The sequence below is a fragment of the Lithobates pipiens genome, unplaced genomic scaffold (assembly GCF_037356315.1).
Source record: "Lithobates pipiens isolate NorthernLeopardFrog02 unplaced genomic scaffold, aLitPip1_a1.2 Scaffold_8, whole genome shotgun sequence".
Taxonomy (NCBI): Eukaryota; Metazoa; Chordata; class Amphibia; order Anura; family Ranidae; genus Lithobates; species Lithobates pipiens.
In genome coordinates, this window is record NW_027507903.1 from 543,387,621 (window position 1) to 543,413,985 (window position 26,365).

The window sequence follows — 26,365 nt, forward strand, 5'->3', positions numbered from 1 at the left end:
ATCCCAGAGGAGGGATCAGGCAGGACTGTGAGATCAGATCCCAGAGGAGGGATCAGGCAGGACTATGAGATGGGATCCCAGAGGAGGGATCAGGCAGGACTGTGAGATCAGATCCCAGAGGAGGGATCAGGCAGGACTATGAGATGGGATCCCAGAGGAGGGATCAGGCAGGACTGTGAGATCAGATCCCAGAGGAGGGATCAGGCAGGACTATGAGATGGGATCCCAGAGGAGGGATCAGGCAGGACTGTGAGATCAGATCCCAGAGGAGGGATCAGGCAGGACTATGAGATGGGATCCCAGAGGAGGGATCAGGCAGGACTGTGAGATCAGATCCCAGAGGAGGGATCAGGCAGGACTATGTGATCACAGAAGGCTACAGCAGGCAGTGTCATGAAGACAGGCATCGCTCCCGTAACTTCCCAGGCTGCTCGCTTCCCTCCATCCCATTCACCATCTGCTGCCCATGCCCCTCCTACCCCAGCCCTGTGACCCCTCCCACCCCGTCCTCTGCACCAGGCAGCCCTCCTCCCTCCTCCTTCCCTGTGAGTCAGTGTGGATGATGGTGGAGATGGGAGATCAGCAGGGGGAGGGCTGAGCCCAGCACGGTAACTTCCAGCACCGATCGCCTTATGTACTATGGCCCGCTGGATCCCCAGTAAGAGGGAGAGGTTCGGAGTGGGTGAGTGTGACATCCCTGCCCCCCTGCACACTGGCACCACACCACCAGCTCACACTCATCGCCTACAAATCCCACATAAAACTTTCTGTTTAGACTTTTGGCACAAAGCTTACAATCTGCTTCCTGTCCCGTTTATAAATATTGATGGATTGTTGGATACAATGTTGCAGCCCCTCCTGGATTGTATGGGGCAGAGGAAATCAGAGGTGCCATGGAGAGAGGATTCTGCCAGCTATGGCACCTGCACTACATGGCACTTCACTCAGACCACCATACACATTACCATCAGATTGGACAATCTCCTTTGGATCTGCCAACAACTAGGGAGAAACATCTATTGGAATATCCTCGTATATTACATAGTTTTGGTAAATCTGAAGTTGATCATATGATCAGATTGTACCATGTATGGTGAGGCTTAGTCTATGCCAACTCTGCAGCCTGTGTGCATGCCTAAGGGGCAATCAATGGCACAGACTGGTGAGCAGATTGCAGTGTACAGTGATGGCAGGTGAAGTTTTCCTGATCCATGTGCATGTTGCTGTAACTGTCCTTGCAATTTTATTGAATGTTCCTGGGGGGTTGAGGTGTCGGTACAAAGCATCCTGGGATATGTGTGTGTGACATAATGGATTGTGTTCTTGTGCTCACATTGTAGACCTGGGATAAGGGTTGGCAAATGTCCCACAGGTGCTCTGAGATCAGGAAATATCCAAGGGATCTGACGTATGAGCTGGGACTATATTTTCTGTGCCCGCAGCAAAGTAAAGTGCAGAGGTCGGTAAATCTGTTTTACTTGGACAATGCTGGTTTAAAGTGGATCTTAAAGTGATAGTGAACTCTACAGTAAAGCTGACCCTAGACAAAGTGGTTTTCTCTACTGCAACCACGGTTTGCAGGAAAGAAAATTGCTCAATTTCCCCATCAACACAGTCAGTTCTCCGGGCAGAGGGGCAGGGGGAGCCATCCCCGCTGGCAGAACACAGTGATTGCTGTTAGCGGCTATATTAGCCACCAGCAATAATCACGTGTAAAATCTGACAGGCTGGTTGTACCCAAGTTGATCACTGTTACAGGAAGAGCCTTCTGTGATCTCACAGTCCTGCCTGAATTCTCCTCTGGGCTCTGATCCCTGCTCTGGGATCCCATCTCTCAGTCCTGCCTGACCTGACCCCCACCCCCCCAATGGTGGGGTCCCTGATGTGTGTGTGTGTGTGTGTGTGTGTGTGTGTGTGTGTTCTGTTTGGCTTTGATAGGGACCCTAATGTGGTGGTAGAGGGGTTCTGATAGGGACACCTGATGTAAGGTGGAACTCTTATGGAGACTCTGATAGGGCACCCTGATGTAAGGGGGACTCTTATGGGGATCTTGATGTAAGGGGGGGGGCTCTGAGGACACCCAATGTAAGGTGGGGACCCTGATATTAGGGAGGCCTTGGATAGGGAAACCTGATGTAAGGGGGAGCTCTGACTGATGGAGATGCTGATAGGGACACCTGATGTAAAGGGGGACCATGATATGGGGGAGGACTCAGATAGGGACACCTGATGTAAGGGGGCACTCTGATGAAGACACACTGATATATGTGTGTGTGGAGGGGGGAGGTGCTGATGTTCGCTCTGATGGGGAACTTGTTATGGGGTGGGACTTTGATGGGGACCTTAATTTGGTGGGAGGGGGGCTCTGATAGGGACCCCTGATGTAAGGGGGGACTCTGAAAACACCCTTTGTAAGATGGCGACCCTGATATTGGGGAGAACTCGGTTGGGGACACCTGATGTAAGCGGGACTCTGATGGAGATGCTGATAGGTACACCTGATGTAAGGGGGGACTCTGATGGGGGAGGACTCGCATAGACATCTGATGTAAGGGGGAATCTGATGGAGATGCTGAGGGGGCACCTGATGTAAGGTGGGGATTCTGATGGGGAGCCTAATGTGGGGGGTACTCTGAGAAGGACACCTAATGTAAGGTGGAACTCTGATGGAGACGCTGATAGACAGCTGATTTAGGGGGGTACTCTGATGTGGACCCTGATATGGGGGAGAACTCAGATAGGGAAGCGTGATGTAAGGGGGGACTCTGATGAAGACACCTGGCGTAAGGTGGGGATTCTGATGGGGACATTGATGTGGGGTGGGGGGAGGGGAATTTGATGGGGAGCCTAATGTTGGGGGGGGGGGGTACTCTGAGAAGGACACCTAATGTAAGGTGGAACTCTGATGGAGACACTAATATAAGGGGGTACTCTGATGGGGACCTTGATGTAAGGTGGGGACCCTGAGGGTACTCTGATATTAGGGAGGACTTGGATAGGGAAACCTGATGTAAGGGGGGACTCTGACTGATGGAGATGCTGATAGGGACGTCTGATATAAAGGGACAGCCTAATGCATTGTCCCTGTGCATTCCTCTGCACTACCAGCCAGACTTTACTTCCAGGTGGTGACTCGTGATACAGAAGCATGGCAGGTGAACAGGGAATACGGGTTGTCTATCACACTGTGTGACACTGTCAGTGACTCGCACATAGTATTGACATTTTGCCCCCTGACTTTTCCTGCACCTCCAGATCAGATGGGCTAGATCCGGCCCTGCCTGTAGCTCCCTGGGAACAGCATAAATGTGTGCTGTTTAGTAGATGGGCACAGCGGCTCCAGCCGATAACCTTACTGGTACATATACAGTCACTATGGTGACTCCTGGGCATCACCAAAGCACATTATGAAACAAACTTGCAGGGGGCCTATTAAAAAAAAAAAATTTGTTGTAAAGCAGGGGTCAGTGGCCACACCCCGCCGGCCACCGCTAAATGTCTGGCCCATCAGTGCCCATGATAAATTCACGGGCACCTGGCCCGCAGACATTTTCTCTGTTCTCATCTTCATTGGACAGCGGCGAAAGGCTGGTATGATAGGGCTGGGTGGGGGTGGGAAGCGCTGGAGTTAAAGCGGAGTTCCACCCAAAAGTTGAATTTCAGCTTATCTGATTTCCCCCCCCCCTCCGGTGCCACATTTGGCACCTTTTGGGTGGGGGAGCGGATACCTGTTTTTTTACAGGTACCCTGTCCCCACTTCTGGGAGACCGGGCCGCATCGAATTACATCAGCGGCTCAGCCCCCCTCCTCCCTACCCTTCTGCCGGGCAAGTGAGAGAGCACGGCGCACATGTGCAGTAGGGACCCAGCCGTGAAGCCAAAATGCTACGCTGCAGGGTTCCCTTACCCACAATGGCGGTGGCAGCACCCGACCAGCCGACATCGCTGGACTCCAGGATAGGTAAGTGTCCTAATGTTAAAAGTCAGCAGCTACAGTATGTGTAGCTGCTGACTTTAAATTTTTAACGGGGCAGGTGAAATTCCACTTTAACGTTTTACGTTAAACAGTAGGTGATTGGTTGCCGAGCAATCCAGCAACCAGTCACCAGCCTGCTAATGTGAAAAGTTACCTTCAGCAGTTCCCGCCCCCATTCAGCCCTGTGATACTGATCTCGGCTCTTCTGTACACCTGTGTAAGGTAGGAGAGTTCTACCTACACAATGTGTTTGTGTGGGGTGGGGTGCAAGGGGTCAGAGGACACTACAGTGGGGGGGGGTGCAGGGGGAACAGAAGACACTTCTTTGGGGGGCACAGGAAACTTGCTATGGGGGGAGGGGGCAGAGGACACTACAGTGGGGGGTGCAGGGGACAGAGGACACTTCTTTGGGGGGCACAGGAAACTTGCTATGGGGGGAAGGGGGCAGAGGATACTACAGTGGGGGGGTGCAGGGGACAGAGGACACTTCTTTGGGGGGCACAGGAAACTTGCTATGGGGGGAGAGGGCAGAGGACACTATGGGAGTGATGTGAAGGAAGACAGAGAACACTGCTATAGGGGTACAGAGGACACTGCAATAAAGGGGGGGGTGCCTTCTCACTTGGGGACTGGGCTCCCATCTCCCCTAAGGGCAGGAACCCCATTTTCCCTAGGGACAGGAACCACATCTTGAGACAATTCTGGCAGGGAGGGCTTGGGTGCCAGGATGGGGGAGGTGGCAGTAAAATCAGAATTCCCAGCCACATGCTTCCTCAGGGGGAACTGGTTTTGTATTAGTGAAGCACCTTAAAGTGAGATAAATTTGTACTGTTATTATTACTATGTTAGGATTATTATTATCTTAATTTATTAGCGGATAAATGCAGCCCTCCATGAATTCACACACATTGAATCCGGCCCTTAAAGTGGAAGTAAACCCATCGATTTAAACAGTTAAAAAAAAAGGCATGCCGGGAATGCTAACTGCACATTGGCTCTGCTCTCAGCCAAACTATCAAACCATCCAATGGCTGGTGTCATAACGAATCACATGTGCAGCACCATAGCAGTTGAAGATTAAACAGAGGCAAAGATGGCAGCTTCCTTGGCTGAAAACGATAGGGGAGTTTACTTCCACTTTAAGTTGAAAAAAGGTTGCTGGCCCCTGTTGTAAAATGTACTATGCTTTTAATTATGAATCAACATTAATTGTACCCTGCCTCCCCTCTCCTCCTTCAGTGCCAGATTACCAGGTAGGCAGAAGAGGCCCACACAATGTTTAAAGTGGTACTGTAAAAATAAATAAAAGTTGGGCCCCTGCAGGATAATGTCATAAGGTGTTAGTATGCACCATAAACGACATTATGACAACTTGCCTTAAAATGAAGCCTTCCAGTGGCCAACTTTCACCACTGCGGGGTCTTCAAACTTCAGGGCGCATATGACGGTTATGTCACCGGCTACTGCTAAAGTAAATATCTTCTAAACGGCGTATGTTTACGAAATATTTACTGTATCCACAGGTAAGCCTTATTATAGTAGGTAAAAATCAAATGGGTGACTTTATGACTACTTTAACCACTTCAGTACAGGGCACTTATACGCCCTTCCTACCCAGACCAATCTTAAGCTTTCAGCACTCTCGCATTTTGAATGCCAATTACTCAGTCATGCAACAATGTACCCAAACAAAATTTTTATAATTTTGTTCACACAAATAGAGCTTTCTTTTGGTGGTATTTAATCACCACTGGATTTTTTATTTTTTGCAACATAAGTTAAAAAATGCGACAATTTTGGTATTTGGGTTGTAGATATGTGAGGGGAGAGCCCTATAGCGGCTGAGGACATATATGTGAATGGCAATCAATGAAGGTATTTAATGGGGACATTCTGTTATTGACCTGGGTCTCTGCGATCCACTGTGAGCTGTGACAATATGGGAGGGGGTTTGGGGAGGGTGGGGTGGGGGGGGGGTGTTCTGGGTGGTAGGTAGGAGCTATCAATGTTAGTCAGGAATGACTGGACCCTGCGTGGTCCTTTTTTTGTGGTTTTTGTTTTTCGTTTTCTGTTTGCCTTAAATGTAAACTTCAATAAAAAGAATTTTATAAAAAAAAAAATGCGACAATTTTGGAAAAAAAAACTTCTTTTTTTTTTTAGTTTCTATAATACCGTATATACTCGAGTATAGGCCGACCCGAATATAAGCCGAGGCCCCCAATTTACCCCCAAAAAAACTGGCAAACTTATTGACTTGTGTATAAGCCGAGGGTGAGATATGCCTGTCCATCCCTGTGTGTGTGTCCGTCCCTGTGTGTCCGTCCATCCCTGTGTGTGTGTGTGTCCATCCATCCATCCATCCCTGTGTGTGTGTGTGTCCATCCATCCATCCATCCCTGTGTGTGTGTGTGTCCATCCATCCATCCATCCCTGTGTGTGTGTGTGTGTCCATCCATCCATCCATCCCTGTGTGTGTGTGTGTGTCCATCCATCCATCCATCCCTGTGTGTGTGTGTCTCCATCCATCCATCCCTGTGTGTGTGTGTCTCCATCCATCCATCCATCCCTGTGTGTGTGTGTCTCCATCCATCCATCCCTGTGTGTGTGTGTCCATGTGTGTGTGTCCATGTGTGTGTGTCCGTGTGTGTGTGTCCGTGTGTGTGTGTGTGTGTGTGTGTGTGTGTGTGTCCAGCCTACCTGTGTCCCGAGCCTCCGTCCCGTGCCTTGCCTCCTTGCCTCCGTCCCGTGCCGTGCCTTGCCTCCTTGCCTCCGTCCCGTGCCGTGCCTTGCCTCCTTGCCTCCGTCCCGTGTCGTGTCGTGCCTTGCCTCCGTCCCGTCCCGTGCCGTGCCTTGCCTCCGTCCCGTGCCTTGCCAGGATCGCCTCGGCGGCCATTCTAAAATTCAAAAGCCCCGCCTCCGCCTCCGCCTGTGATAGGCGGAACACTGAATTTCCCAGCAGCCTGTGTTCCGCCTATCACCGATATCGTCTCATCCTCGTACTACGGACGAGGATGAGACGATGTCCGTGATAGGCGGAACACAGGCTGCTGGGAAATTCAGTGTTCCGCCTATCACAGGCGGAGGCGGAGAAGGAGGCGCGGCTTTCAAATTGTAGTATGTCCGCCGTCTGTCTGCTCGATACGCTGATCGAGCAGTCAGACGGCGATGACTCGAGTATAAGCCGAGGGGGGCACTTTCAGCCTCAAAAAAGAGGCTGAAAATCTCGGCTTATACTCGAGTATATACGGTAACATTTTGAAAATAAGTCATTTTTGTTCATAAATTTGGGCCAACATTTATACTGCTACATATCTTTGGTAAAAATAACCCAAATAAGTGTATATTATTTGGTTTGTGTGAAAGTTATAGCATCTACAAGCATTGGTGCAAATTATTGGAAATTGATCACACCTGATGCACTGACAGCCTATCTCATCTCTTAAGGCCCTGAAATGTCAGGAAAGTACAAATACCCCCCAACTGACCCCTTTTTGGAAAGTAGACAGTCCAAGGTATTTAGTAAGAGGTATAGTGAGTTTTTTTTTTTTTTTTTTTTTTAACAAAATTTTCATAAGTTATTTCTCACACACAGCATATGTATACTTTCAATTACACCCCAAAATACATTCTGCTACTCCTCCCGAGTTTGGCGATACCACATGTGTGACTTTTTCACAGGCTGGCCACACAGAGAGGTCCAACGTGCAGGCAGCACCGTCAGGGGTTTTAGGAGCATAAATTGCACATAAAATTTCCTAACGACCTATTACACTTTTGTAGGCCCTGGAGCACCAGGACAGTGAAATTGCCCACAAAATGACCCCATTTTGGTGTTCTAGGGACATAAATTACACATATAATTTCATTCTTTCCTATTATACTATTGAAGATAGGTACTAGGGTACTCTAATGAGCTGGTGACAGGTAATCGGGTACTCTGGGCTGATGACAGGTACTCGGGTACTCTGATGGGCTGGTGACAGGTCCTCTTTATTGGGGAGGGGCAATCAGAGTCACAGTTCTGCTAGCCCTGCCCACCATCTGGAGGAAGACGACTCGCTTGGTTGCCACTACCAATCTCAGAAAGAAGGGATTTCACTGTAATTGAGAAAACCACAATCGGGTGACAGTTTGTGGAATTACTGTTGAGCTTATGAGAATTTTGTTGAAATTATTCCTGAACCTTTGCGTCACTGACTACTGAACCCTGGCCACTCTGTGTCCTTTTAAGCCAGCCAGTATTCAGCGCAATGAAAATCACACCTTTTTTTTTTTTTTTCTCAGCTGCAGGGGCCCAACTTATGATCCTGGACACAGGCCCACTGCTTTTAGAAAATGCCCCTGACCTGAGCTCATCATTACACATCCATTCCAGGTGCTTGTATGTGACATCACATACCTTGCATACATCACATACATCACATACAAGCACATGGGCTGGATGCGAGACGTGGATCAGCAGGATGAGAATGCCAGGACAGGTAGATGTGTCTCATCTCTGCTTCCTTTCACCACTCTGCATATCGGGCATATCATAGATGAGAAGAGGGTACATTGGTGGGGAAAATGAGCAGGAGGGTACAACAGTGGGCAGATGTGCAGGGAGGTACAGTGGTGGAAGAGATGAGCCAGGGGGGTTACAGTGCTGGGCCAGGTGAGAAGGTGGTACAGTGGTAGGACAGAAAAGCAGGGGGGTAGAGCAGTGGGGCAGATGTGAAAAGGAGGTGTATTGGTGGGGCAGATGAGCAGATGGGTTCAGCATTAAGACAGATGAGAAGGCAATTCAGCGGTGAGACAGAAGAGCATGGGGATACAGCTGTGGAGCAGATGTGCAGGTAGGTACAGTGGTGGGGCAGATGAGCAGCGGGGTTACAGTGGTGGGAAAGCAAGGGGATACAGTGGTGGGGCAGATGTACAGGAGGTACAGTAGTGGGAGGGATGAGAAGGGGGTTCAGCGGTGGGAGAGTAGAGCAGGGGGTTCAGTGGTGGGAGAGTAGAGCAGGGGGTTCAGTGGTGGGAGAGTAGAGCAGGGGGTTCAGTGGTGGGAGAGTAGAGCAGGGGGTTCAGTGGTGGGAGAGTAGAGCAGGGGGTTCAGTGGTGGGAGAGAAGAGCAGGGGGGGACAGTGGTGGGAGAGAAGAGCAAGGGGGACAGTGCTCTGAGGTGTGAAATTGTAGGAATTGGGACTGATCAGAGGCGTGAGAGTGCAGGATGTTAATTTCTCACTACTATTCAAGTAGTTTACGGCGTTTGCTTTTATAAAAAATCCTTTTCGTGATTGAGAGTGTGAAGTTGACTTTTTTTGTTATAAAATTGTCATACTTAAAACATTTTTCGGCACACAGTGCTCAAAAGGTTGCCTACCCCTACTGTACCTCCTGCTGGATTTTGCTATAATCTTTTTATATGAACTATAAACTGAAGGACCTATGAATAAATGGTTGTGTAACGAATCATCTGAGATTCCATTATTTCTTATGGGGAAATTTGCTTTGATATAAGAGTGCTTTGGATTACAAGCATGTTTCCTGAACAAATTATGCTCGCAATCCAAGGTTTTACTGTACTCCTTTTTTTTTTTTTTTTTCTCTTCCCCTAGAAAAATGGGCAGTATATTTTTCATACGTGGGGGGGGGTAAACGTGTTGACGTTCTTCCATCCATGTGGTTATGGTCAGAATGGACTATGATCTTGCATCTCTAGGCCTGACATCATCCTACGTCGGACACTGGGTGATGGAAAAGCAAATGCTCAGGATTTTCCAGATTGCCATTCCTTTGCACCCCTTCCCTTATCTATAGTCCAAAATTTGCATGGACAGAGTTTGCACAGTGATTGCCGGTGATAGTGCAATCATGGCAAGTACCTCTCCCCTTGCCGACAATAAATATTGTAAATCGGTTTCTGCTTAATATGATCCTCTGGCCCCTCCCAATGTCATGAGCCCCAAGCGATGTGTATTCTGTGTGTGTGACTTTTCCAGACTTCCAGTCCCAGGGTTAGTTACTTGGCACCCCGGGGTCTACTTTCCCCCTGACGTTTTGTGTCCATCAACCTCCTGTGATCATTTACAAACAGGTGTAGCCTGCAAGGTGCAATATGAGAATGATGGCTGAGATAATGACCCCCCCCCTTTCCGCCAATCATAGACTGGGCCTACAGGTGAATTTTTAGACAGTTAACTCCTTCTTGACAGTGCCAATAAATGCAGGACATTGACTTTACCAGAGGCAGCTGTCAATAAAGGGTTAAACAAAAATCTCACTGCCATGTGATTAAAATCTCCCGAGCACCTCCGGAATAACTTTTCACATACGGTCCTGTGGTTGTCTGTGATTTATAACTGCAAGAATCTAGCGAAGGATTTATTTGATTGTGAAATAACAGACATTTCTGCATGTGCTTGCTCTTTCTGCTGGCTGACGGTAGAAGAGAATTCAACACAGTTCAGTGTACAACAAAGGGAAAGGTTGGGATTATAGCGGTGCTACCAACAATTGAGTCATAACAAGTTACATAAGAATATCATTTATTTTTATTAAGTACAAAAGGATAAAGCCAAGGATAAACCGGGGATATAGAAATAGTTAAAATCAATGATAGAGCATACACAATTCAAATATTGGTTTGCTGGTGACCTAAAGGAGAAGGAAAAAGTGGTCATAGATGGATGTTGAACCCCAACATATTTCGCCAGTGATGGCTTCCTCAGGGGATAGTGTAGGACCACCACAATAATCCAGCTCTAAGATGAAGGAAAAAAATAATAATATATAATATAATCTCATAAACAAAGGGAAAGGTGTTGTGCTTTGACAATGTGCTGTTTCAGTTATGGACAGCAAACTAGCCATGACATGCAATGCATACTGACAGTGAACCCTACCTATGATTGTGGCAACCCTTCCCAGCTGTGTCGGGACAAGGTCATCTAGAGCCCAGGGCGAACATGCCAAACTGTGCCCCCTCCCATATGCATGAGCATTATGTGTCAGCGAACCCCCCTCACAAAAACACTGAGCACTAATCTGCTTGCTTACCCCCTAAGCATAAATCCCCCCCCCCCTTATCCCAGTACAAATATGGACCTATGCTGAAATACCTCATCTCAGCACAAATATTTCCCCCCATCCCCCAAATCCCCGCACCTCAAATGCCCCACCACCCAAAAAAAAAAAATCACCAATCCTCCTAGTAAAAATCCTCTACCCCTAAAATTTCCCCTCCTAGTACACATCTTCTACCGCCACTTCAAATTTCCTATATAAAAATAGGGGGGTTAGTTGGGACTTTATATGAAGCACACTACTAGAAAATAGGTTTGCAAAAACATGTTTAATGATTCCTATTAAATATCCAATAAATACATGGTAAACGTATATAGAATTAATAAACAATAGATAACACCTTGATATATTCTGACATGATTCATATAGTATAATAATGAAAGTATTAGTATGTAGCCTATTCAGTGCTGGGACAAGGTCACCTATTGCCCAGGGCGAACATGTCAACCTGCGCCCCCCAAGATGTATGAGCATTATGTGTCAGCAAAAATCCCCAAAGCATCAATTCCCCCTCATCCCAGTACAAATCTACCCCCTGCTGAAATACCTTCTCCTAGCAGAACTCCTCTACCCCCAAAATCCCCTCCAGCACGAATCTTCTTCCCCGCCCATCACCCCTCCCAACACAAACCCCCCTAAATCACTCTTAGCGTTCCCCCAAATTTCCCCAACTAGAATAATACTCCTACTCCCCTTTTGCCCACCCCCTTGTCCCGGCCCTGCTTCCCAGCTCCTGCCCTCAAAGCCAGGTAACGGCTCACATGCACCGATTCCTTTATTCGTGTGTTATGTTCCATTCAATCGAAATAATCGGATCTTAGAGTCCTTTTTTCCAGTTAATAATACTGAAAATTTGAGAAAATAGATAGTCTTATTACCATTTGGTTGACTTTAGATTTGATTGTAAACACCCCATGGGCCTGCACAGGAGGTGTGCAGGTGTGCCTGGGCACACCCTAATCACTATGCACGGTGCCGATTCCCCCTACTGTTTGGGCTCCCCCCCAACAGTGCTGGTGACTTCTCTTCTCACCTCTCCTCTCGTCTGCTGGGAGGGATGTTTTAGGGTGGATAGCAGGGGAAGGGGCCAGCAAATATGTAATTTACCGGACCCTTCCTTTTCTAAATTAACACCATGGACACACTCGCTGCGTTCATGCATAACTGAAGCATAGTAGTAAACTGTGTTTACTAGGCTTCAATTTGTGGATGAACAGGAAGCCTCTCAGCACAGAGTACTTCCCATTCTTTCACTGTCCCATGCAGCTGAGGCTGTAGTGAAAGGCATGTGTGTTTGTGTTTTGGGATGCACACCCTAATGCAATAGGCTGAATGCAACTATGAAACACCCAATGAAAGTTCATTATCGCAATGAAAGTCAATTATTCCAATCTGCCTGGTCCTTTTTATTTTCATTCTGACCAGGTTGCCTGGTGTGTATGAATGCCTGGATGAGGGATAGTGGAAAATAAGCGTTTGGCTGGAAACACCCATCCTGGTCAGTTTCGTATTTCATCAGCAGTAATTCAGCCACAGATATCTGCTATGGCCTGCTGATAGAAAAGGGGATCAGAACTAAACTGTATCTGAACACCACAAAGCAAAAACACAATTTAATGAATTTTTAACCACTTGACCTCTGGAAGATTTACCCCTCCTCGTGACCAGGCCATTTTTTTATGTGATATGGAACTGCATTTTTCACACAAATAGAGCTTTCTTTTGGTGGGATTTGATTACCACTGGGTTTTTTTTTTTTTTGCGCTAAAAACAAAAAAAATCGACAGTTTTGAAGAAAAAAAACCTATATATATATATATATATATATATATATATATATATATATATATATATATATATATATATATATATATACATACATACATTTCTGCTATAAAACATATCCAATTGAAAAAAAACTTCTTCATCAATTTAGGCCAATATGTATTCTGCTACATATTTTTGGTAAAAAAAAAAAATCTCAATAAGCCTATATTGATTGGTTTGTGCAAAAGTTTTAGCGTCTACAAACTATGGGATATTTTTATTTTTTTACTAGTAATGGCGACGATCAATGACTTATAGCAGGACTGCGATATTGTGCCAGAGAAATTAGACATAACTGACACTTTTTGGGAACCAGTGTCAGTGCTATAAATTTGCAATGACACTGGCAGGGAAGGGGCTGACATCAGGGTCGATAAAAGGGTTAACGGTGTGCCTAGTTAATGTTTCAGTGTAGTGGGGGAGGTGCTTTTACTGGTGGAAGACATGGATCAGTGTTTCTGCTTTACAGAAGCACAGGATCCATGTCTTCTGTACTCACAGAATGACAGTCTCCCTTGTTTACATAGGCAGACTGGCATTTTGGCAGTGTGGTGAACGACCAGCGGGTGCTGGTGAAGATTGGGACCGGCTGATTGGCTTCCACTGTGTAACGTCACAGTGGGAGCAAGCCGTCAGCAGCGCGCACTCGCGCTAAAAACCTGGCAGTGTGGAATAACATTTTATATAAGTGATTCTGCACAGCGCAGCCACCGTGTAGCAGTAAATCTGCTATGGGCGGTTGGCAAGCAGTTAGATCGCTTTCACACTGAGGTGCTTTTCAGGTGCTTTCACACAAAAAAAAAAAAGTGCCTGAAAACCTATTTCCATTAAAATCAATGAATGCTTTCACACTGGGGCAGTGCACTGGCAGGGCCGTGAAAAAATGCCCCTCTCAATTGAAATGAATGGAAAACTCTTCATAAGCACTCAGTGTTTTACTGGCAGTTTAGTAGCGCCTCAGTGTGAAAGGGGCCTTAAAGTTATACTAAACTGTTTCTGAGCGCCACAAAGCAAAAACACTATTTTAATTCATTTTTAATATTCAAAGCAAAATCATCCATCCATCCATGTCTCCATGCTTTATTTTGCTGAGAAACCACTTTAACTAGATGCTGACCGCCGACCGTCAAATGACGGCCAGGCGGCGCATCTATTGTGGCGGGATGCCGTCATATGACGGCCTCCCGTTTAAACAGGGAATGCGCGCGATCGTGCGTGCGCATCCCTGTTTCTTCGGTGGCGGCGTGTCACGGAGACACCGCTCGCCACCGAAGGGGGTGAACAGCCATTCGTTATGGCTGTTTACCACGTGATCGGCCGTGATGAAGTCACGGCCGATCACATATGGTCACACCCCGAACGTGCACGGCGCATGCGCGCGATCGCGAGCGTGCTGCGCGTGCACGTCGGTGGCGGCGTGTTCCCCAGGAACACTGCTCGTCACCGACGCTGGTAAACAGCCATTGGCCGGCTGTTTACCCACGTGATCGGCTGTGATCCTTTCACAGCCGATCACTAAAATGTAAACAAACCGCGGTATTGGGATGTTACCGGGTTCTCTTCCTCACACACCGATCGTGTGTGAGGAGGAGATTGCGGTAACATCTCGTTACCGCATACAGTGTACATCAATCAAACTGATTGCCCCCCCCCCAATAAAGAGGACCTGTCACCACCCCTCATAGTACCTGTCAATCACAGTCCATCAGAGTACCTGTCACAGTCCATTAGAGTATTTGAGTACCTGTCCCGGCCCGTCAGAGTACCCGAGTACCTGTCCCGGCCCGTCGGGGTACCCGAGTACCTGTCCCGGCCCGTCGGGGTACCCGAGTACCTGTCCCGGCCCGTCGGGGTACCCGAGTACCTGTCCCGGCCCGTCGGGGTACCCGAGTACCTGTCCCGGCCCGTCGGGGTACCCGAGCACCTGTCCCGGCCCGTCGGGGTACCCGAGCACCTGTCCCGGCCCGTCGGGGTACCCGAGCACCTGTCCCGGCCCGTCGGGGTACCCGAGCACCTGTCCCGGCCCGTCGGGGTACCCGAGCACCTGTCCCGGCCCGTCGGGGTACCCGAGCACCTGTCACCAGGCCATCAGAGTACCCGAGTACCTATTTGCAGCCCATGTCTCATAGAATATACGTTGGGGTGTTTGCTTTCCAAAATGGGGTCATTTTGTGGGTAATTTCACTGTCCTGGTGGTCCAGGACCTTCAAAAGTGTGATGGGTAGGAATGAAATGAGATGTGTCATTTATGCTTCTAGAACGCCTGAACGTACTACTTCAATGTTCGGCCTCTCTATGTGGCCAGGCTGTGTAAAAGTCCTACACATGTGGTATCGCCATACTCAGGAGGAGTAGCAGAATGTATTTTGGGGTGTAATTTTTGCTATATACATGCTATGTGTTAGAAATATCTTATAAATTGACAATTTTGTGTAAAAAAAAAAAAAAGCGTTTTAATTTTTTTCCACATCTGGAAAAAAATGAACCGTTCAAAAGACTCATTATGCCTCACAGATTATACGTTGGGGTGTTTGCTTTCCAAAATGGGGTAATTTAATGGGAAATTCCATTGTCCTGGTACTCCAGGGCCTTCAAAAGTGTAATAGGTGGTTGAGAAACGAGATGCGTAATTTTTGCTCGTAGAACGTCTGAAGGTACTACATCAATGTTGGTGCTCTGTATGTGGCCAGGCTGTGTAAAAGTCTCACACATGTGGTATCGCCGTACTCGGGAAGAGTAGTAGAATGTATTTTGGGGTGTAATTTGTTGTATGCATATGCTGTGTGTGAGAAATAACCTGATAATATGACAATTTAGTAAAAAAAAAAAAAAATCTTCATTTTGCAAAGAATTGTGGGAAAAAATGACAACTTAAAAAAACTCACCATGCTACTTACTTAATACCTTGGAATGTCTACTTTGTAAAAAGGGGTCATTTGGGGGGTATTTGTACTTTCCTGACTTGTTAGTGTCTCAAGAAATGAGGTACACCTGATGTACTGAAGGTCTGATCAGAAGTGATCAATTTTCAGTGATTGGCACCATAGTTTGTAGACTCTATAACTTTCACAAAGACCAAATAATATACACTAATGTGGGTTATTTTTACCAAAGATAAGTAGCAGTATAAATTTTGGCCAAAATTTCTGAAGAAAAATTACTAATTAGCAAAAATTTATAACAGAAACGAAGAAAAAGGCATTTTTTTCACAAAATTTACATTTTATTTTATTTATAGCACAAAAAATAAAAAACCCACTAGTGATTAAATACCACTAAAAGAAAGCTCTATTTGTGTGGAAAAAAGGACGCAAGTTTCATATGGATACAGTGTTGGATGACTGAGTAATTGTCATTCAAACTGTGAGAGTGCTGAAAGCTGAAAATTGGTCTGGTCAGGAAGGGGGTGTAACTGCACTGTACTGAGGTGGTTAAATAACATTCCCCTGTAGTGTCACATTTTGCTGCCTATCACAGGATGCTGCGGAAGTGACGTTGTTGCGTACTGCGCATGCGCGATGCGTTCCAAACACTCGCGCCGTGCGTTCCAACATAGTTTCGGCAATACAGTTCAGCGAAACCATCACATAATGTTACGGAAGTGATGTTACACACAACACAAACACTGGGCCGTTCGTTACAACACTAATACTTCCCTTGTTACCTAGTAGGTTTTGCATTGCTGGGACTTGTAGTGCCTATCCTGAGCTACATGCTTCAATGTTCAGTGTCCTCATCCCTATCCCCATGCTTCAATGTTCAGTGTCCTCATCCTTATCCCCGAGCTTCAATGTTCAGTGTCCATCCTTATCCCCAAGCTTCAATGTTCAGTGTCCTCATCCTTATCCCCGAGCTTCAATGTTCAGTGTCCATCCTTATCCCCGTGCTTCAATGTTCAGTGTCCTCATCCCTATCCGCGAGCTTCAATGTTCAGTGTCCTCATCCCTATCCCCCTGCTTCAATGTTCAGTGTCCTCATCCTTATCCCCGAGCTTCAATGTTCAGTGTCCTCATCCCTATCCCCATGCTTCAATGTTCAGTGTCCTCATCCTTATCCCCGAGGTTCAATGTTCAGTGTCCATCCTTATCCCCGTGCTTCAATGTTCAGTGTCCTCATCCCTATCCGCGAGCTTCAATGTTCAGTGTCCTCATACTTATCCCTGTGCTTCAATGTTCAGTGTCCTCATCCTTATCCCCGATCTTCAATGTTCAGTGTCCTCATCCCTATCCGCGAGCTTCAATGTTCAGTGTCCTCATCCTTATCCCCCTGCTTCGATGAGGACACTGAACATCGAAGCATGGGGATGAGGACACTGAACATTGAAGCACGGGGATAAGGATGAGGACACTGAACATTGAAGATCGGGGATAAGGATGAGGACACTGAACATTGAAGCACAGGGATAAGTATGAGGACACTGAACATTGAAGCTCGCGGATAGGGATGAGGACACTGAACATTGAAGCACGGGGATAAGGATGGACACTGAACATTGAACCTCGGGGATAAGGATGAGGACACTGAACATTGAAGCATGGGGATAGGGATGAGGACACTGAACATTGAAGCTCGGGGATAAGGATGAGGACACTGAACATTGAAGCAGGGGAATAGGGATGAGGACACTGAACATTGAAGCTCGCGGATAGGGATGAGGACACTGAACATTGAAGCACGGGGATAAGGATGGACACTGAACATTGAAGCTCGGGGATAAGGATGAGGACACTGAACATTGAAGCATGTAGCTCAGGATAGGCACTACAAGTCCCAGCAATGCAAAACCTACTAGGTAACAAGGGAAGTATTAGTGTTGTAACGAACGGCCCAGTGTTTGTGTTGTGTGTAACATCACTTCCGTAACATTATGTGATGGTTTCGCTGAACTGTATTGCCGAAACTATGTTGGAACGCACGGCGCAAGTGTTTGGAACGCATCGCGCATGCGCAGTACGCAACAACGTGGCCCAGTGTTTGTGTTGTGTGTAACATCACTTCCGTGACATTATGTGATGGTTTCGCTGAACTGTATTGTCGAAACTATGTTGGAACGCACGGCGCGAGTGTTTGGAACGCATCGCGCATGCGCAGTACGCAACAACGTCACTTCCGCAGCATCCTGTGATAGGCAGCAAAATGTGACACTACACCCCTAGCATTTCTGGCTGTGGCCATCTTGAGTAAGGGCAGATGATTCATGTAGCATTTACTTCCTGGAATCCATCAGCCCTTAGCTCAGTCATGCAAAATGGAGGGTGTTCTTCACTGTGAAAACTCTTCCTCCCCTCCTGAAGACTCCTGGGATGCATGACATAATTTGCCTAGGCAACAAACCAGGAACTAACTGAAGAAACATAAAACAAATTGTTTAACCCCCTTCCGGACCCAGGCCAATTTTCAGCTTTCAGCGCTGTCGCACATTGAACGACAATTGCGTGTAGCCAAATAAAATATTTACAATTCTTTTGAGACAGATAGAGCTTTCTTTTGGTTTAATCACCACTGGGTTTTTTATTTTTTGCTGAACAAATGAAAAAAGACTGAAAATTTTGAAGGAAAAATAGTTTTTTCTTTGTTTCTGTTATAAAAGTTTGTAAATAAGTATGTTTTCGCCCTGGGCACCGATAAGGAGGCATTGACAGGCATGACTAATGGGCACTGACAGGTATGACTGGTGGGCATTGTTGATGGGGCTGCACTGATAATCACTACACTGATTATCAGTGCAGATCCCCCCCCCCCTGTCAGCAGAGCCGCTTATAGGTTCTCCTCTACTCGCCCGCTGTCAGCGTGAATAGAGGAATGCTGATAACCGGCACTCCTAGTTACTTGAGAATAATCTGTGAAGTCCCTCCCCTTAGGGTGCATAATTCTCCACACCTCCACTTATTGCTGCTGATATAGTTTTTCCCTTCTGGACGTAGGGAAATAGGTTGAGTATCGAGAGTTGAATCAAGCACAAAATTAAAGTCTCCTGCAATAATAACTTTCCCCTCCTTTAAAATGTTCTAGTTTGCTCAATATCTTTCTCAAAAAGACACAAGGGTGACTATTTGGGCAGTAAATATTAACAAATGTATACTTGTAGTTAAACAGGGAACCTTTAATAAATAGGTACCTTCCTTCAGAGTCAGACTCCATTGCTTTTAAAATAAATGGTGTATTCCTATCAAAACCAATTGCTATTCCTTTAGATCTTTTTATTGGGGGAATATCCATGGAACCAAACTGGGAAACCTTTTGAACTCAGTCCTACTCTAGAGGACCATTTAAGATGAGTTTCTTGCAAAAAGACAATATTTCATGACCAACTCTTCAATTCTCACATTGTAAGTAACTAATTTTAATGGCAAACTCTCTCAAATGTGTGAGGCATAAGCTGAAAGAGGCATTCAACCATAGGAGAAAGATATAATTCTTTCACTTCCTTTAGGATGATCCATTTGACTAACAAAAAACTTAACATAATCCAACAACTGAGCCCTACCACACCTGTTTTACCCCATTCAGACTTTTTTTTTATACCAGTCCCCCCCCCCCCCCCCACACTGAATCTTGATGATATGCCCCATCAGACTGTCACCCAAATTGTGTGCGCCCAGCCCGGCAGGGCCTTCCCTGGGGGGTTTTATATGCCTGCTTGAACCCCCAGGCCTCATTCCCCTTTTTGAGAATGGTTCTAAGGGTGCAGACAGGCATCGCCAAACCCCAGTGTACCCCCTGAGTGATGCTCACACCCATGCCGGGCCCACCTCACCCTTACCACATGTTTCACTGCTTTACCATTGATTCCCGTTTTAATTCTAATCTTAGGACTGTATACTTTGTTCCATGATTGACCTAACTTCTCCCACTCTGGTTTTTTTTTTCCTTGTTTTCCAAGTTGATCAGTGGTATATCTAGTTTGCTGCAAAAATCTTTCAAATCTTCTGGAATTCGCAGTGTAGCTGAATTCCCCTATTTGTCGCCGTTAACCACCTTCAGACCGGACCATTTTGCTGGTAAATGACCAGAGGTCTTTTTACAATTTGGCACTGCGCTGCTTTAACTGGTAATTGCGCGGTCATGCAATGTTGTACCCAAACAAAATTTGCGTCCTTTTCTTCCCACAAATAGAGCTTTCTTTTGATGGTATTTGATTGCCTCTGCGATTTTTATTTTTTGCGATATAAACGTAAAAAGACCGCAAATTTTGAAAAAAAATAATATTTTCTACTTTTTGTTATTAGAAAAATCCAATAAACTCAATTTTAGCCATACATTTAGGCCAAAATGTATTCAGCCACATGTCTTTGGTAAAAAAAAGTCAATAATTGTATATTTATTGGTTTGCGCAAAAGTTGTCACATCTACAAACTAAGGTACGTTTTCTGGAATTTACGCAGCTTTTAGTTTACGACTGCCTATCTCATTTCTTGAGGTGCTAAAATGACAGGGCAGTACAAAACCCCCCCAAATGACCCCATTTTGGAAAGTAGACACCCTAAGGAAATTGATAAGTGGCATGTTGAGCCCATTGAATATTTTATTTTTTTGCCTCAAGCGATTGAATAATGACAAAAAATAATAATTTTTTTTTTTTTTACACAAAGTTGTCACTAAATGATATATTGCTCACACATGCTATGGGCATATGTGAAATGACACCCCAAAATAAATTCTGCTGCTTCTCCTGAGTACGGGGATACCACATATGTGGGACTTTTTGGGAGCCTAGCCGCGTACGGGGCCCCGAAAACCAAGAACCGCCTTCAGGTTTTCTAAGGGCGTAAATATTTGACTTCACTCCTCACTACCTATTACAGTTTTGAAGGCCATAAAATGCCAAGATGGCACAAACCCCCCCCAAATGACCCCATTTTGGAAAGTAGACACCCCTAAATTTAGGGGTACACTAGTGAGACTAGGTAATAAATGGCGGGTGCCCTGAAACTATAAAAAAAAATAACTAACCAACCAGCGTCACCTGTAACAGTTATATGGTGATCACTGGTGAAAGGGTTAACTAGGGGGCAATCAGGGGGCTTTATGCGGTAGTATATGGGGGTCCCTGGCGCTATAAAAAGCTGCGGCGAACCTAAATACCTACCTGCCTAACTAGCGTCACCTGTGACACTAATACAGTGATCAGAAAAACGATCGCTTATTAGGCTGGGTTCACACTGGAGCGATGTGGGAACGCCACGAATGCGCGGCGGGTTCCCGCATCACATGCCTCCCGGCGGCAGTTCACACTGCCCTATGCGAACTGCTGGGAGTGTCAGTGAAATGTTAATGACGCCCCCAGATCAGTTCGCATATCGCAGTGCGATCTGCAAACTCGGATCGCATGGTGTGAACACCCATGCGATCCGATTCTGCTGCGGACCAAAAAAAGGGTCCCGTGCGAGTTTGCGGCGGGTGCGACACGAATTCAGCCATACTATCTGTATGGCTGAACTCGAATCGCACAGAGATCGGATGTGATTTGCACTGCAGTGCGGTGCGAATCACATCCGTTCTCATAAACCGCTGCAATGTGAACCCAGCCTTAGTGACACTGGCGACGGGGGGTGATCACGGGGTTAAACCTTTATTGGGGGGGTTAGGGGGGTACCTTAGAACTAAAGGGGGCTAACCCTAACTGCCCTAACAGTTATTACAGTCACAAATGACACCCGTCGGGTGATCAGGGGGTTAAACCTTTATTAGGTAATAAATGGCGGGTGCCCTGAAACTATAAAAAAATAACTAACCAACCAGCGTCACCTGTAACAGTTATATGGCGATCACTGGTGAAAGGGTTAACTAGGGGGAAATCAGGGGGCTTTATGCGGTAGTATATGGGGGTCCCTGGCGCTATAAAAAGCTGCAGCGAACCTAAATACCTACCTGCCTAACTAGCGTCACCTGTGACACTAATACAGCGATCAGAAAAATTATCGCTTATTAGGCTGGGTTCACACTGGAGCGATGCGGGAACGCCATGAATCCGCGGCGGGTTCCCGCATCGCATGCCTCCCGGCGGCAGTTCACACTGCCCTATGCGAACTGCTGGGAGTGTCAGTGAAATGTTAATGACACCCCCAGATCAGTTCGCATATCGCAGTGCGATCTGCAAACTCGGATCGCATGGTGTGAACACCCATGCGATCCGATTCTGCTGCGGGCCAAAAAAAGGGTCCCGTGCGAATTTGCGGCGGGTGCGGCGGGTGCGACACGAATTCAGCCATACTATCTGTATGGCTGAACTCGAATCGCACAGAGATCGGATGTGATTTGCACTGCAGTGCGGTGCGAATCACATCCGTTCTCATAAACCGCTGCAATGTGAACCCAGCCTTAGTGACACTGGCGACGGGGGGTGATCACGGGGTTAAACCTTTATTGGGGGGGGTTAGGGGGGCACATTAGAACTAAAGGGGGCTAACCCTAACTGCCCTAACAGTTATTACAGTCACAAATAACACCAATGCAAAAAAAAAAAAAAAAAAAAGCAATTGGTGTCACTGTGACTGGGGGGGCAGGGGTAATTGGGGGTTGATCGGGGGGTAAAGGGGGGGTGTGAGTGTGCCTGGCATGTTCTACTGTGTAGTGTAGTGCTTGTGCAACTCACCGATGCTCTCTCCTCGGTGCCGGAACGAAAAATACCGACACGGAGGAGAGAATACATCACTTCCTCTCCTGTGTTTACATTACAGGAGAGGAAGTGATGTCACGGGACATTTTCATTCGTCGGGAGCGATCGCGAGGGGGTGGCCATGAATGAATGGCCGTCCCCTCGTCCGGGATCGCTCCCGAACGAATACCGACCGCCGCAGGCACCGGGCGGAGGCCCGATCGGGCCCCCGACCCGCGGGCAGGCAAGGACGTACATGTAAGCCCTTATGCCTGCCCGTGCCATTCTGTCGACGTACATCGTCGTGCGGCGGTCGGCAAGTGGTTAAACAAGCTGGAAAACCCCATCTATAGGAGATATTTTTCCCCTGTAACTGGGTTATCAATGGTTTCAACGCTCTCCTGAGGGCTAACGTCTCTTGTGATAAGCACTCTTGGTTACACTGTGATTAGACACAGCTGATCACATGGCAAAGAGCCTAGGTCAGTAATGGTGAACCTTGGCACCCCAGATGTTTTGGAACTACATTTCCCATGATGCTCATGCACTCTGCTGTCTAGTTGAGCATCATGGGAAATGTAGTTCCAAAACATCTGGGGTGCCAAGGTTCACCATCACTGGCCTAGATCATTGGCTCTTTACCGTGACTGGAGATGCGGTGTGTCCAAGCGACTCGCTCTGAAGGACGTCATATGACGTCAAGTCAGAACAGGAGAGCCACTGCCCGGCCTTCATTTTTGCTTTTGGCTGGGGGGGATGTGGTTAAAACAAGTACATATAATATATTTTCCTATCAATGTATTAATGCTAGCAGCATAAGGATTAAAGATAGTCAATGTGGATTGAGAGAGTGAAGTTCTGCTTTAATTGGCCTGATGATTATCTTGTTCCTGTCGGTAACTTTATGGGACTTTGAGGATCTGTTTCCTGACATCTTGAATGGCGGTTGTAACATCTCACTGCCCTGGGGATCCGACTTGAATGCAGCTAGGGTAGAGTTGCATGATTGGGTCACTGTCAGCTGCTGTGAAGTGATTTGTAACATTCCGTATGTACTAGTTTTTTACCTGCTATTACCGTTAAGATGCCAGGTGAAACTAGTAACAACCTGTTACCCCTGTTGGAAAACTGTTTAATACTTGTGCTGCTTTTAAGCTAAATTCAACAATTTCCAGACTTCTGTCTGCTCACTAATAATAACAGACATTACAAAACTTAAGCCTAGGTTCACATTGCTGCGGGTTAGAAATCGTGCACATTCAGCTTTACCAGGCAATGCAGTCTGACTTGGGGAGCGATTTGACAGACTTCTGTGTAGGTTGCTGCACAGATGTCTATTGATATCGATCCCAAAGTCACCAGAAGTAATGCAGGAACTTTTGGGAATTGTGTGCGGTGACGCAAAGTAGGCGTTGCACCAATTTGGACTATGCTATTTCCGGGAATAGTCGTCGATTTGGAATGACATGTCAAATCGCATGCTATATCGTGCCAATGTGTACCTAGGCTCAGTGTAGCACCCTCCTGCTAGAATCATTTAGGGGGCTGATTTACTAAAACTGGAGAGTGCAAAATGTGGTGCAGCTCTGCAAAGAAACAAATCCGCTCCCAGGTTTAGTATTATTGTCAAAGCTTAATTGAACAAGCTGTAGTAAATCAATCCCTTAGGTTTTTGGCTTCTGCTCTAATCACAGGAGCAGTAATTGTTTTTTTGGTCTGCTTAAAGCGTCACAGACTGAGAGTTTGATTGCTTCCCCCTACCTCCTATAAGAAGTTTCTAGATCAGTGAACCTTTTCAACACAGAGGAACCTATGAAATCAGACAGACCTGACCGTGGACCCCCCGTGGCTCCAGCTGTGCACCATAACCACCCCCACCCCCCAGTCGCCAGCTCACTTGCCCTGTGCTGCCCTCGGCCTGACATGTGGAGACGGTGGCGGCGACTTCCCCCCTCAGTCTCCTGTGTCCCGGCTCAGTTGGTCTGGATTCCTATGCTTCTCCTCTGCATCTCGGCGGCTATACCTCTCCTCCCTCCTCCTCATAGGCCAATAGGATGGTTTCTCCTTTTGGCCAATCGGGAAACGGGTCTCACGACCCGCTTCCAGATTGGCCGGGAGGAGAATCGGTGTGACAATGTTCATTTGTTATTGTCACACAACTGAGTGGGCTCTGCGCTCTGATTCCACCCTTTTTTGAAGCCTATTAGAGCCTCTAGCTCTAATCACGTGCTTAACAAAAAGAAACCCTCATTGGAATCCATGCAACCGGTGCCCTGCATGTAGATTAGGGGGCCAGACGCATGGATAGGGGGGCGGCCACCACTGGTTCCATGAAACCCTGGTTGAGAACCTCTGTTCTAGAACTTAGGGCAGGATGATTAAAATGAATATTCAGCAGGGCCTAGCCAATCCCTGGGGAGGTGTGCCCAATTGGAGCTAGGTTGATGTTAAATAATCTGGAGCCTTGAGAAGTTGGTCTTTTCCCCCCTGTTGGAATAAATCTGTGAGAAGAGCTGCCTGCCACTGGAGCTCTATGGACTGAATACTGGACCGCTTTGCAAGAGGCTGCACTTATGGACTGTCTTATGTACCAGGATCCAGTGAGTAAAGCCTTTATATGTGCTCCTACTACCTCATAGTCCCCAGCTGTGAACCACGGATTGTTCCAATCTACGTTAACTTGTGTTCATACTACTCCATGGTCCCCAGCCATGGATCTTTAAGTGGGTCTCTCAAGTGCCACTTCTCTGCTTATCAGCCACCCCTCTATTCAACTTCTGCTCTGGTAAAGTAAACCTTATTAGGGTGATAAGTGCTGGAACTATTCCGCTGTGCCACTAACATTGCTGAGAGCTTCTGCACCTGTGTTGTCTGTGTCAGTGAGACTCTGATACCAAATTGGGTTTTTCTACTGTCGCTTTACCTACCTGGAGCGGTGATATCTCTCTCTCTCAAGTAGCCTGCTGCTGTTCTTTATGGGTTATTTGTTTTTCACTTAACCAAATATTCATTGTGGCAATCTCCTTGGTCTCTCTGTGCTTCCTCCATCTTGGATACCAACAAACTGACCCCGCCCACAAGGAGGCAGGTCAGACTATTTGGGGGGCCTAACAGCCTCACAGTTTTTCTATGACAGTGAAAGAATACAAAAGTAAATAACAGCACAAAGAGCCATCCCTGAAATTCAAGTCAGTGCTGTAATGACTTGGATTCCGACAAATGTCCATTCCTGAAAGTCAAAGTCAAACGAGCAATTCACCCAGTTGAAGGGATCACGACCCCTGATGGGTGTCACTCCCTCGCTAACGCCATACCCTGCAGAATCTCTTTCTAGAGCGAGAACAGTGATGGAGCTGGACTGAACAGCAAGAGAGAGACTCCGTAAAAAGAAAGTGGTCCCTTTGCACTTGCTCTAAGCAAGCAGCTTCTCTTTAAAAAGTAGTTTGGTAATTGTTTATCCACTTGAAAGTTCTGAGATTTTTTTTTTTGAGTTTGAACCTTGGCAGAGTTGTCTCCCATCTGTGAATGGAATCCAATAAAGAGCTTATCACCTGTCTTTGAGTCTGGCCTTCTGTGCCTCTCCTATAGAGAGCAAAGTTCAGAGGTGTTCCTCCTTTCTGCTCACATACAGGAAACCTGAGTCACTTCTATTCACTGCTAAGCTGTTATTCATGTCAGCTTCCATTGATTAAGTTATAACAGCAATAGCACAGCTTAATGACTGCCAACACAGGAAGTTTTTGGAAAGTGAAATAACATTATAAAGACAGAGAACTGGAAACACGGGGGCTGTGTGCCCAGGAGCGGAATTTTTATTACGTTGCTGTTATTATCAGGACATAGCTGTGTCTGGAATATTTTGCTGCTGGCCAGGTACATGGAGGTGCTTTTTACAGCTGA

General features: G+C 46.7%; 1 protein-coding gene across 1 annotated transcript in view; it reads left to right on the forward strand.

Annotated features, from left to right (window-relative positions):
* The first annotated feature begins 514 nt into the window (after positions 1 to 514).
* The window catches only part of DOCK5 (dedicator of cytokinesis 5), a 208,530-nt gene continuing 182,679 nt past the window's right edge, over positions 515 to 26,365 (forward strand). Inside the window, exon 1 of the mRNA XM_077469742.1 lies at positions 515 to 682. Coding sequence (XP_077325868.1) covers positions 640 to 682 — 43 coding nt within the window. The 5' untranslated portion in view covers positions 515 to 639. The remainder of the gene's footprint in view (positions 683 to 26,365) is intronic.